Here is a 14,429-nt window from a genome sequence, read left to right as displayed (position 1 = left end):
ATTGTGCAGCTGTCAATGTCACGATATCTTTTCTTTCCCCCTCTCCTCCGCCGCTTCGCCACTATAAATATCATAACCATATTGTCTTAGACCAGTATACACTGCGGCAGTTTGGAAAGAGCTAATCTCCGTGAAAAGGATAATCTGTCAACATCTCCCATTTTGCGACAAAAAGTGGGATTATCATGTCATCATGAATGAAGCGCACTATGAAGGAGTAATTAATTAATTTAGAGGGCGTGGTTTTGTTTATTGTGGAACTGCGGTCTTGAAAAACACCTCTTTATCTTGATTGACGAGGTTCTTAGATTAATTTGTTACTGTTAAGCTTCGGTCGTCTCACTGTTTCTTTGTGTTTGCTCTAGTCAAATGTTGGACCGGCATTATCGTTTTCTGCGAAACTACATTAGAAACATCAACCGTTCGTTTTCCGGGAAAACCCAGTGGCTCATAAAAATTTTATTAATCTATGCAAACGAATAAGTTTAACACGAAAGGGTTTGAAGAGTTCTTTCATAAAAGCTTCATCCAATTTAAGTGGCCGAAGATGACGGAATTTGAATAATTCGTAAAGCACGAAACCAGTCAGGCGATATTTTTTTTTTCAATAAATTGTAATGTGCTCTGGTTAGTAAACGCTCGGTTGAATATTGGGGTTTTTCGTTTAAATTAAATAACGTTTCTTGCGCGAATTTTCATTTTTTTATTGCTTAATTGTTCTTTGCAATGGGTCGATGCTTAGTACCTGCGTAAGATAGGAATTTGACGGAGAAATATGGAAATAAAAGAAAAATATATTTCTTGAAATCTTGCGATTATAAGCCTCCAAAGTTTCCCTTAATATTTAGTTGTCAATAGTAGCATTCAGGTATTTTGCAGTTCTTCAGCACCGCAGGATTTGGAGCTTGAATTCACTAACTGCTTTTGGCCTCAAAATTTGACTTGACAAGCAGCTCGTAATTTGATTTTCTAAAAATTTAAAATTCTGGTTTTTAGCAAGTAGAAACAATAAAAATGAACATGGGACAGAATGGGCACAAGTACTTTGGAAGAAATTCTATGTAAATTATGGAAATTGGGTGATGAATGGATCTGAGAATTATTCTGAATAATAAATTATCAGGTGAATGTAGCGTATTGTGACAAGTATGTGTTTCATCCCAATCCCTGATTTAATAAAAACGGAACAAACAGAAAACAAAAGCATTTTAGATTATCTCTAAGTTTTCATAAATAAAACAATTTGTAGAGCCGCCCAAACTTTGCCTGTTATCTTACTTTTTATTGCTCTCTATTACTAGTCTTGGAATGTCTGTTCGTATCGATCAAAAGTTGTTTCGTTCTTAGAATTCCGTAGTATTAATTATTGGCGTTTAGACCTTTTTTGTTAAGTTTGTCAATAGCAGTTCTGGAGTCTGTAATAATTATATACACCATAGATCAAGTAGGTGAGTTGTTACACTATGACTTTTGTTACGCACGAAATGGTGATAGGAGCCGAGTCTGGAAAATGCCAAGGAGTAATGTAGCAATTCTTAACGGACGCATATCGTATATTATTTTATTTTATATTGTGATCTAATTTACAAAGGATTTGTTTTTGTTTAAAACAATGTTTTTTGAAAATACGTCCAGCGCCAAGTTGGTTGAAATTTTTCGCGCTGATGCAACCTAACGCAATTAGGGTCCACTATGATCACAGATTTTAGCTAAAAGTAATTAATGGTATCTATTAGGCAAACAGAGATTCAGGCAATTTAGATTCGAGATCATTATCAAAAATTGAAGAAATCTTCTCCATGGTTTTATTTAAAGACCTGCACATCAGTGTCAAGGAACTCAAAACAGAGAGAGCCTTCTAAACAAAACCGAATCCGCGGATTAGTATTTGCAGGAGCCCTCCTTGTCTGATATTCCCCATCAGCAGTTAGGGGACCTTGAACCAGCCGTCGACGTCGTCGGGTTCACTAAACCAGCAGCGCCATCGCTAGCGGCGGCCGGCTCATGGCCGACCTCTTCTGTTGGCCGGTTCGCGGCCCATACCTGACCACTAGTGTTTTTGCCAATTCTCCGCCGTGCGACCCACACCCGTTTGTTTTGGTTTTTGAAGGATTAATGTATTTTCTTCTTTCCAGGTTAGTCATACCGTGCCCAGGTCATATGAGGCGGCAAGCATGGTAAGATTTTTAAAATTTTTATTTACTTAACTATTTGTCAAAGTGTCCGTTTTTGTCCATATTTGGACGAGCGCCAGAATAAAGTCGTATGCATAGTGTGCATTCAGCGACTTCCGGGTTTGCGCCATTTATTTACCGCTGTTTTTCCTAGGGAACGGATGGCGAATTTCGTGAGGAATTAATGCTTAAGGCGAGGCATAGTAAAGGGGTGCACTGAACCGCATTTTATCGGCCCACTTTCTACTTTGAGGGCATATTAGTTTGTCAATTTGGGACTCTGCGCGCTGTCAGGAGGGCGTCGTCTTTACCCTCCGAAATCGATTTCCCTCACGCGGCGAGGTGTTTAACCTCCAATGCTTCGATACCCCCTTTTAAAAGATGTGGTCTGTCAAATGGCCAGACTAAAATACCGCACTTGGGTGAAGGTCGGACAGCACGAAAACATGGGAGCACTGCGAATTCAATTGTCATCGACGCGACGAGGTCGTATCAATTGCCCGGCGTCTAAATGGGAAAGTGGGCGTATCGTCCTGACATTACTCCTAAATAGGTCGCTAACGGATAATCAAAACCGATTTCTGGTTATGTAGGTCAAGAGAAATGTGACAGTTTTGGCGATTATCCTTGTGTCGATAGATATTCACATCATGGACTCATTTGAAATTATGACACTCAAATGAAGGTTTTCGTGATCTGATGTCATGAATAAATCCTGAAGGAAATCTCTAAAAACATCTATAGAAGATTCACTGATGTAATATTTCTTCATACACCTATTCGATCGATCGACATACAAGGGATGTAGAAGTAAAAATACACAATCTTATGATCGCTAAGCAATGCAAAATTATCAGTAACCCGTTTATTTAATATGTGATAGCTAGTCAGAAGTTTCCTGTTGGTTAATCCACTAGCCATTCCTTGAAAGTTGCTTATCATTTCCTTGAAATGATTATCCCCTCGAGCTTTTCTTTAAAACAATTATCCTCTTGAGCTTTTCTTTGAAGAACAAGAATTTTATTAAACCATTAAAGCTATAAATAAGGAGTCCCTGCAACCAAAGCGCTGAGATGCAACTAAGTTTACCATTCTTGAAAGGCCGCTAGTGCTGGAATTTTGCAAATTAAATCACAACGTCCAGACAAAGAGCGAAGCCGAACAACTGACTGAAACAACGATCGAAGGTTAACATCTGAACGTGCCTTCAAAGCTGATAAGATACGTCATCAACAAATAAATGGGAACGAGGCCTTACTCCTAACGAATTTTAATAATGTGCAGCTCTTCCGTACTTAATACGGTCCTGATAGACATCTTATACCTGTTCACTGTTTTCAAATTTGTTTTGTTTGGTTTGACAGGGATGGGGTGTTGCCAGGTGGAGCGTAAACTCCCAAAAGCACAAACCCAATGGTATAGTTTTTGTGGTACAACTGAAGCCGGCAACGTCGTGTTTGCAGCGAGCCAGCTGGCCTTACAGACCTGAAACCCTTGGAACTTTTGTTTTCTTTCGGGTGGCTCATGGAAAACCGGTCTTCTTTACAATTTTATTCACTTATTCAGTCAATCTATCGGAGTTCTTCGGTCGCGTGTCCGGTACTTTATTATTTTGGTTTCTGTAAATAGTGTAAAAAAATCATTTTTGTGTCTGTATAGAATTAGACACTGCTAGGACTGTGCATATATTGTGTACATATATTTCTCCGGATGTGTAATTAACTCGGGTGGCCATTTTGTCTCTCTTAAGTGGAATAAATGAGGCGATTATTGAGAACCCAATGTCGGAGATGGTTAGTATTGGCTGTGTGTACAAAATGCATAATTTGTTTTGGAATGAGAAGTAAATAAAGTTGGAACTTTCGCTCATCGTCATTCAGTTTGCTCGAAAATTTTAATGCGAAAACTTTCGGAAACTCCGGGATGAATAATCGAGCGAGGCGCGGCAAAAGTTATTTAAGTGGAATTCTAACTCTGAAATCACGTGCAGGAGTTTATTGTGTGAGGAGCATCAAAACATACCAAAGAACTTTTGCATGCGATTAATGAAGTTGAAATAAAAATAACCGAGAGGAATTTTGTTGTTTTTATTTGCATGATCCGCAACTGATTCATTATAAACTCTTTAGGTAGGGAGAAGAATAGAATCAAGATGTTTAAAAACTCATCCTTTATCTATTATTGTAGCAGTCTCGTTTAAAAAATTTCAAGAAATCGAGGCTTTTATGTACGATTTCTATATATGTGATATAATATGTACAGGAAATTTTCCAGATATTCCTACCAATTTATATGTTTATATTTTAGATTGCCCCATCAGCGAAGAAACTGTGGGGATTGGAAACGAAAGACGGCAAATCCCTGGCTTTGAATCATCTCAATCACGACGGAGTATGGCGGGACCCCACTTGGGCTGCCCCTGGTAAGTGTCATTTGAGGGATGCAGTATGTACTTGATAAACTCATTACTGTCCCTGCGCTATTATATTTATATCAAATCCCGGCAATCGAAAATAACCGTGAAACGCTTGAAATGAATCGGCAACGTAGCCCGAACCGCAGCAGGAATAAATTCTACGACTTCGCGACTGCAGCAACGACCTACGGCAAGACGTTTCTCTCCCGCCGGGGCCCCAAAAAGTTGTCCCATCGACGTAAATTGAGTTTTTCGTGTGCCAAGGGGCGACGATTCAATTTTCGGCCAGGTGGAACGTGAAATTGATTTGGGGCCAGCTTGGGGATGATGATGTTTTTTGTGGGGTAAGATGTTGAGTCAGGTTCTGCTAATGCTTCAAGTCGTCAAAGAAATCTGATTTGTTCAAGGGGCATAATGGGAAGATTATCAATCGCATAGAAAATATTCTAGAATTTTAGTAAAATATATGAATATATTATTAAATTGGTGCCGGAGGAGAAAGTGTCGACAACCCTGACCTTACTATCTCCAGAGTGATTTAGGACTTTAGCTAATCAGATCACAGAGTGTCGTGCTTAGATACATATTTAAATTCGCAGTTTCTCGATAAATTATACTTGACACTATTAAAATTAATAATTTATTTTTCCTGCCTATGTATATGCCTTGAACAAATAATTTGTCACAAACCAAAAATTAAAGGTCTTTTTTGCGCCATCGACTGTGAATGCCCTTTAGTTTGGCGCTCGGTTTCCCGACGCAACTTCGATATGGGGCGTGCCGGGCGTCGGCATCGTCGTCCGGACGACGCGTAGCGCCGGGACGCCCGTTTCCCAGGCGACCCTCGTCTGCTGCGTGCAGTGCTATTTTGTTTTGCCTCTTTCCTATTATTTTGTGAATACTTCACATGAATTCTAAATCATAGTTTGCTTTCGTGCGCATTTTATTTGTTTCTATATTATTATAAACCTATGCCTTGCAAATACTTCCGCACTGGGAAATCTTATTCTTATCGTGATTTGGAAGGCTGTTAAACCTAAAGGATTTTCGCTTTGATTGATTAACAGCGGTTGATTACTGATGGTTAACGATTAGGGGACGAGAAAAAGGCAGCTAGCCAAGGGCGTTTTCATTAGGAGTCTTTGGAGGTTGTCCAGAAAATCTTTGCCTGAAAAGAATCGGGGATAATTTTTTAGCTGTCGCAGTTAAATGGTGTACGAAGATAAATAATAAATAGTATTGCGTGGGTTGAAAGCAAAAATGACGTCTTTGTTCATATAGGTAACGTGCTTTGCCGAGAAAGCTGTATAGGAGTGTAAAGAACAGAAGGCGGCGTTAAATTAACAGCGTTTCGAAACCCAGAAGTAAAATTTTGCCCGGTGAATTTGTTGCATTGTTAGTCCACATTATTCAATATGTTGTGTCAAAAGTTGATTCATTACGTAAATGCAATATTTTTCTTGAATTTTTCTTGTGTTGAGTTTTCTGACCCTATGTGTCCGGCCCCAATGTCGAAAATCTCCAGGAAGTCCCATGTGCTCTTCTTGCAATTTTAAAGTGCAATTTCCTAAAAAGATTATATAAAACTACAGAAATCTTACGACAGTCCCGCAACAATGATAATGGTTTCAGTGAATTAGTAACGTACTTCCTTTCTGCGGTTAACTTCGTTATTATCTTTCGAAACTAGCCATTTTTGTGAAATTGGATAATTCCACTTTTTTTATAACTTACTAGATTGTTAATGGATGGCATTCACCTTCAAACATTTCGTCACTATAATTGAAATCATTATCTTACATATAATATTTTTTAGGGGATCATGCAGTGACAACGCCTCTGGCAATGGGAGGTCGTCGAGGTGTATTTCCGGGGGCGGGTGGGGATCCCGGGGGTATTTTGTCCCCTAGGGGTTCCGACGGACCTGGAGGACTCGGTGTCAAGATGGTATTTAACTCATCGAACACAAATACCGTCCCGAAATTACAAAGGTTTTGGTCGAACCAGGTGGAATATGTGCTGGGAACTTCTCCCACGGGTGACAAGAGTGGACAAACGGTACCCGGGGGATTGGAGCAGCGAATGCGAGTCCTCCACCTTGATGATAAAGACCATCCCAAGGACAAGGGGCCCCAGCAAAGTCCCAAGGATGAGCAAGGTGTTAACGGTCAAGTAGTGCAACAACAAGTAAACGGAGATGATGACAAAGGATTTAAGTAAGTGCATTCTTTTATTGGAAATTCTTGGAGTGTACAAAATAATATGACTTCTCGTTTTTAAACCATTGGTGCAGATGCAGATTGTTTTAAACGGATGTTCATAAACCTTTGTTAGGATCGAAAGTAGTGAAAGTATTCATTTATACTTCATTCGAAAAAAAATGAGATTTTTTTGAAAAAAAAATAGATATAGGATGCCTTTTTTAAATTAAAAATCGAGATAACTTGATGCGGCCCTGTGTCGATTTCCGCAGATCCACCGGCTGGCTCCACTTGGTTCAAGGTCTCCCGTCTACCTTGGCTCGAGTCAATGACACGTGTGTGAGCCTATAAAGCGGTGTTGCCGCATTTCGTTTGACGATATCCTTGCCTTGGTGTTAGATTTTCTTTTCTTCGGATCAGCATAAATCCCAAATGCTCTTTAGTAAAAATCGCGTCAGCTGGAACGTCGTTTTTGCACGAAAGTTCAACATACCCAACGTTGACGCCGTATTTGCTTTTTGAATTTTCACCTTTCTGTTTATTTGTTTCTATTGATTTTTAAGTTTTTTACATTGTAAATGGTCATGTGTTATCATTAAGAAAGCCTCGCAGTAAGCATTGAACCGTAAACGTAGGGCGATTAAGCCAATTACTGTTTACAATTAAACATCTGACTGGAACAGTTAACAGACAAATTTATCCCAGACACGTCTCTAATATTTCAACGCCCATTTGAAGTTTTCTTTAAATCAGCTCTCTTTAGGCAAAGGCACTTCTGTGTAATCTTTTTTTTTGCACAATTTGATTATTGGGAATTGGTAAATCGTTTTCGAAATGTTATAACTGATAACGTCGGTGCTGCGTGAGTTTGCAATTTTTCTCGTTTCTATGACAACCACCTCCCACCGTTCTCCTTACGTAGCACGTGCGTTTTCGTTCAGAAGTTAATACTCGCGTCGCCATCTATGGCTAGTAGTGAGAAGAAGCTTTCGATCGATAGTACGCTCGCTGCTTGTGTTCGCTTATTTAATGTTTTCGACAGTAGAAATGTAGATGGTGCTACGTGCCATGGATAGGGGTAAATTTCTGATTTTATTAAGTTGGAGAGTTTATATATTCATAGCATCTTTCTTTTTCTTTTCTGTTTATTTACATTTACACGGCAAGTTTAATGTAAAATACAGCATGAAAATGATTAATTTGAGTTAGCTTATTATCTTGTATTTCTGTTGAAATAATCACTTATTTAAGCCATCGAAAAATCATGTTTTCAGGTGGAAAAAATTTATGTGCTCTTATCAAATTTATACAGATAACGATGTCGGCTCCAGCTCTAGAATGATCGTGCTAATATTTAAATTGAAGGAAATTTTAAAAAATTGTTGGGGAAACCTCTGGTTTTCGACCGATATTAAATATTTGTTGTCAGTTGTGGAGTTTTGGGGTGTTTCGTTTAGTATTTTTAGGTAGAAAAGGGTCGCCCGATATGCATCTGCTGGCAGTATATTTAGCTAACAAATACAAACAGGAATAGTTAAAAGTTTAATTTTCCTGCATGATAATCAATAAAAACATAATTATTCGTATTACTACTGACTCGTGTAATGCTTACTATTTAATGTTAGGTGCATTTTTGTATTTTTTTAAATTTCTGGTTTGTAAGGTATACTTGGATGGAGTGTTTTTTTAATTATATTTGTTAAATATTTTAGTATTTAGTAATTAGTAATACTGATGCCGAAAATCGGTTTCAAGGGTGATACCTCAGGCTATCATTAGGTTCCAGTATTATCGTTACAATTTTTTTATGACGCATCAAGAAAATTAAATTTTCGTTTTTACCGATTAACCGTTAACAAAATATTGGAAGAAAGGGCGCATTTGCCAAAATGTTAGGAAAATACGTTTGTTTGTTACCTTTTCAAAGCATATTTTACCTTCCCTAGGAGTTGAATCTAAAAGTTTTTTTTATCCCTTTTTAAAGTTTTATTTTGATTATAGCGTCAAAGACATTTTCATTTTAAATTAATGGAGTTTATTTTTTTCGTTACAGCCGTACACCCGGCAGTCGCCAACCCTCTCCGTCCGAAGAAGACCTCAACAAAAATGGATTGGTCACTGTGGGAGGCATTGGCGGACTGGATCCAGCAACTATGGGCTTGGTTCTTAAACAACCTCCGCCTGTTGACGGGCCGGGTGGTCCTCTTCATCCTCACCAATTGCATCACCATCTACCTCAACACCATGCTCTTGGCCCTCACTTGGGAGTTACTCTGGCAGAGAGTGTGAACCAGCAATTTGCAGAGCACTTTGCTGATTCTCAGCAGGTTTGTTGCTATAATTATGTACTTTTTTAAAATTTGACTAGCTTACAATCGTTACTTTAGGCCGCTGGACAGGCGTACGACCAGTCACAGCACCAACAGTATGCGGCGGCACAACAGCAACACCAAGTTGACAATGCGGTTTTGCAACAGCAGCAACAACAGCAACATAATTTTGACGTTCAGGTAAGTGCTAGCTTGTAACTTTCTTTAAAATTTAAGTTGCGAGACTACGTAATGCAATGTGCATGTTGTTCAAAATGGTTAAATAGAAGGTTGCCTAATTGGAAGAGACAAAGCTGTCGTCATGACACAAGGAACCATTTAGTTTTCTTCAAAACCTCTTCGTTACTTTATAAGTTTTTTTGTTGCTTTGAAAGTTTATGTGAAGGTATAATCTGAGCTTAATAAGAGTAGAACGATGTCGGGATTTTTGTTTACAATATCAAAAATGGCGATCTTCCCTCGAATGTTGATACCGCTCGCTTCTCGTTTGGCCTACAATTATTCGCGGAAGTAAAAGTAGTACTTTTCTCCCTTGTGTAAATAACTGATCTTATGGTAAAAAAAAAAATGTAAACAAAAACAGTCAAAAATGGTCTCCTTTCTATCCTTATGCCGGAACGTGACGTATGCTTATGTTCTCCCTCCAGCATAATAGGTAACCCCCATACTTAATGATAATGCGTGTATAGTTGTTTTATACCTGTTTGCAAAGAGTAAATACGTTTGCGTCATAGTCAATTGCGATAACCCTGCTAATACCGATAACAAATCAAGGGCTTTGCGATGCAATTGATTTAAATAATGAATACATAATTTATTGTTACTAAATCAACATTGCCCTGCTGCCGTCGGCTTACATTCATGCAGATACACAACTGATGTCGAATTGTGTCTGAAAAATTAAAGAGGTTAGTGGGAGGCCGAGTTGATTTTAAAAACCAACTGGCCCTCGAATGAAAAAAAAGTGAGATAAAACAAAGCGTATTCGAAACCAATCAATTAGCATAATTTTAACAGAGTTACTCGTTGTCCTCTGTATATTTATTTACATTTTGCAGCGCCCCTACCGGTAGTAAAAATTACGAATTTATTATTTATTTCTCCCGTCTTGACCTACACGAAGCCGACTCACTTGGTTGAAGCGAATCAATCTCTTGATTAATTAGAATACCGCAGTCACGCCCTAACTTTTCTTTCTATCTACTTCGTCGAAATGTTTGGCTTCATGCCAGAATACGGTTATTATTTATACCACCCCCTTCCCTAATAGCACTCGTCTTTAACCCTTCGACCTTTCCAGGGTTTATTGCAAGACCCGTTTTTCACTTGTGTTTGTTTTGGTTTTGGACCTGCTCAATTGACGTTTGCTTAGGTTTAATAATATCCACTTAATGTTGTTAATTAGACACGGTTACTATATCAGTTTCTATTTCTAATTAAATCGATTTTAATATACACAAAAACAGTTGCTGTATATGTTTTGGAAATACGATTCTCATGGGAAATCGTAGTGCGAACATGTGTTATTGTCGCTAACATGGCGACCACTTGTTGGGCCGCGATGATGTTCAATCAGCCAAAGCTGGAATTAGAGTGAAGAATATTTTCAGTTATTGAGAGCTAATGAACAGAAGCTTCAACGTTAACGGTTATTTGTTAAAGTAAAACTCTTTTATGTAGCGAAAATGTACGTATTAAATAAAGTGAAAATTGCTCTGAGTATGCCCCAGGTCACGAAAGGCGAAAACGCGACCTTTTCGGCGGTAAAACTAAAGACAAAAGCCAGCGAATTTCTGGCATACGTGCCCTCACATCGGCAATAAGAACGAATTAATAGCGTAGGTAATGTTTTAGGATTGTACCGTGAAAATGGGGAAGGTAATTCCAAGGAAATTCCTCGAAGTGCGCTGCAAGGAATATTAATTGCCCTTTTAAAGTCCTTTTAAATCGATTTACAAGCAATATTTGGCAATTTTGACATCCACAGCAATATCCATCGATACTCGGCAATGTATGGATCAACATGGAGCAGTGATGCCTTAATAATTGCGGTTATTAACGGTGACTGCCGATAATACGGTAATTTCACAACTGCTTATTTATTAATATTTTGGCTTCTGCAAGCGCACAATATAGGAGTGCAAGTGCAAAAATATAGAAACAATTACCAAGTTAATTGTTCTAAAAAGCTGTTTTCGAAAATCGTGATCTAGAATGGATTGATCCTTATCAGTCGTTTTTTAACCCATCTGATTTCTTCCCGACGATAGCCAGCTAATCCGATTGTTTGTAAATCAGTTGATAGGAATTAATCCGATGTAGGTTTTTATTTTCGAACATTCATAAGTTAGCATAAATCCAGCAACGTATGTCGATCCCGTGAAGCAATTTTGTTGCCACTCTGCTTACTATATAACCGCTTTTAGAGATTTTATTGACTTGAACAGTAAATGATTATCAACAAAACATCGCCGCATTTGGCGAATCGTAAACGTAGGACATTGATTAATTTTACCATTTAGTATTTACCATCAAACATCTGACTAAGAGATGAATTGATCCCAGACATGTCTCTGATATTTGGACGCTTACTTTAGGTTTTTTTAAAAATCACCGTTTGAAATGGTAGGATTCGGATTTCTTTCCCGAATGTAAATAAGTACAATGGCTCTGTTGAAGACTGTCTGGCACATCAATACAGGTTTCTGAAATTCTTTCAATTAAAATTAAAACGACGTTACAACCTATTATAATAATTGTTTGAGAATACTTTTCCGAGCCTTCCTACTGCAAATTAAAAATGGGTTCCTTGACCCTGCTTTTGTGGCAATTTAATGACTAGCAAAATTTTTTCTAAAAATACCTTTAGTTGTTTTGGGTGCCAGTTAAGACCAACTACAAATACATAATATAGAAAAAATATTATTGTGAGGACGTACAAAGTGGATTCAAAGAGGAATAATTATTTTCTCCTTCCCAATGCAATTTGTTCAAAGTTTTTTCGGCCAACGTTTTCCTAATTAATATTTATTTCGAGATAATCGTAAAAGTTCCTTAAGTGCATATAGAAATTATTCAATAAATGCTATTTTCCTCGTATTACGGCGTTCGACACAAACACTCTTAATTTGAAAAATGCCCCTCTCTATTTCACTAGAACAAACATATTGTTCCTTGCAAGTTGTTAAATTTTAATTAGTTTATCGTAAGTAGAAGATAGTTTCCTTTAAATTCGTAGTATCCATTACCGCATTTAATGGGAACGATCGATAATCATGAATGTGCCCTTAAGTTATTAAGCCGATAAAAGGGTTTGACGTATGAAGGCTCTTAAGTGTCACAAAAACATATATTTTTTGTTCGGATTAGTATGCTAATTATTAAGTTAGATACGAACTATAAGCTTGGCTTAAAATGTTCGTTTAAAAATATAGATTTTAATACACATATACATATGATTCAAATTAAGCCTTAGAGGTCGTCTTCTAGGCAGTTCCTTAAAACTTTCAAGACTGGTGAGTTTCTGGTTCAACTCAATAATACACATAATTTTTATTAAGATTTTCGGTAAAAACTGTCAAAGAGGTTTTGTGTTTCCCAAAAAACTACTTTCTAATTTAAGAAACTTTAACCGAAACTATAAAGTTTCGTCGGTGTTTTGTGTATGTACAGCAGATTCCCAAGTGACACCAACAGTTTTAATTAGCGGAAATTGAAACTTCGGGGTGGAGGGAACTACGTGGTCCCTTACAGGGGGTCACACGCTAGTTCGCGTGCCCCTGGGCGCGACTTGACGTGCCTAACACAAGTGGGGAGTGCCTCATACTATCCGGGATTATATTCAGTTTTACGATTATGCCAATTCCACTAACTTAAGCTAAAATAGTACAGTTTTTGCTACTAACGTTGATCGAAAAATAAAAGTGAGATGGTCATTAGCATGATAGATGGAACTTCGAAAAGAGTATATTGTATCAAGGCACGTCATGTGACCTCTCGGCTTATGAAAAATGTCGCTTACTGAGATTGTCCGGTAGTGACTTGCGAAATAGGGCTTTTTAGCATTTTTCCGGGTCAGTCCTGGCCTCACAATAATAAAGCAGAAAATGCCTTTATAAGGCCCTTATTGAGCTCCCTCTATTTGCTATGTTTCCAGAACCATCACCTTGTCCAGGTCAAACTCGAGGAGATTCGAAAGATCATTTATCAATTTTAGATCGGGGATAGCTGCATTTATCTTTTATAATAAGTTTACTCATTATTACTCATAAGTTTGTTGAACTGATGTATTAACGCGTTCCTCTTGGCTGATTTTAACAATCCGAAACGGTGCCTCTAAGTCCATTGTCTTCTCGCGTGAACTTTCAAGGTTGAGATCCATGTTTAAACAATGACGTGAAATTTTTATTTGCCAGCATTACAACCAAATTGTCTCTGGCCGATCCCATGTTTGAACACCCCTTCCCGTGGGGGGTACAAGTGGCAACGGGGGCGTCGGATTCAAATTTCTTTTTTGCCGGACGTCGCCCTGTCCGGCCGCGATGCCGCACCTTCCTTTGATAAATGGCTTTCCTGACGTCGGAAAACATCCACCTTTTCGTATTTATAGTCGCCATTTTGAGGGTGTGTTGCTGCGCTAAATTAGGGTTGTTTGGGGAATTAATGGGCGGTCACACTTATAAACTTTCTGCAATACTTTCTGGTCTTCGACCTTCTAATTGGGCCATTGTTTCGATGTTTTCACACGATACACTTTCCGAGTCATGGTTAAGGCTGCTGCCGCTGTTTTCTCACGTTTTCCGCTTAATACTCTTTTTATTAAATCCGTGAACTGCTTTTTGTGTTTCTCATCGTCGAGGCAATCGTTTTAATTCTTGTCAGATTGGCAAAGAAAATTCCCAACGTGCCTAACTAAGGATTTCATTGGGTTTTAAAGCAAAGAACAGATGGTTTTACCAAAGATTTTCCCATATTCTCATAACGTTTCAATAAAATAAAATATAGAGCTGGATCGAGTTATTTTTTGTTGGCTCTGCGGCGCCGCCGGCTGTCGCCCTTCTTCGAAATGTTATTGCTCCACCAAGGCATGGCGTGCGGCAGTAAAGGGTCTTTTTTTCCCTGTGAATTGAGCGAATCATATGGTTTATTTAGGCACGCGAACGTCGCAAATGCACTCTAAGTTTGAAATGAACTCTGAACCTGGAATCTTTGAACAAAATGGAAAATTTGCTGCAACAGTGACGCAACTAAAAATGCGTTTTTTTTTTTCATTTTTGGACCTAAAACGTTACCCTCGTTATCATAAGGA

At 38.3% G+C, this 14,429-nt stretch overlaps 1 protein-coding gene across 9 annotated transcripts in view; it reads left to right on the top strand.

Moving 5' to 3' along the window:
• pum (pumilio) overlaps positions 1 to 14,429 on the top strand; it is a 61,391-nt gene that overhangs the window by 4,967 nt on the left and 41,995 nt on the right. For 4 of the 9 annotated variants that reach the window (XM_066402563.1, XM_066402562.1, XM_066402569.1 and 1 more), the window contains 5 exons: positions 2,136 to 2,177; positions 4,482 to 4,596; positions 6,407 to 6,806; positions 8,845 to 9,118; positions 9,179 to 9,301. In XM_066402563.1, coding sequence (XP_066258660.1) covers positions 2,136 to 2,177; positions 4,482 to 4,596; positions 6,407 to 6,806; positions 8,845 to 9,118; positions 9,179 to 9,301 — 954 coding nt within the window. Of the gene's footprint in view, positions 1 to 2,132; positions 2,178 to 3,715; positions 3,968 to 4,481; positions 4,597 to 6,406; positions 6,807 to 8,844; positions 9,119 to 9,178; positions 9,302 to 14,429 lie in introns of those variants that run through there. The other 5 variants (XM_066402566.1, XM_066402561.1, XM_066402565.1 and 2 more) reach the window with 4 other exon arrangements.

This window comes from Euwallacea similis, chromosome 26, assembly GCF_039881205.1.
Source record: "Euwallacea similis isolate ESF13 chromosome 26, ESF131.1, whole genome shotgun sequence".
Lineage (NCBI taxonomy): Eukaryota > Metazoa > Arthropoda > Insecta > Coleoptera > Curculionidae > Euwallacea > Euwallacea similis.
This window is presented reverse-complemented; position numbering and strand designations above follow the sequence as displayed.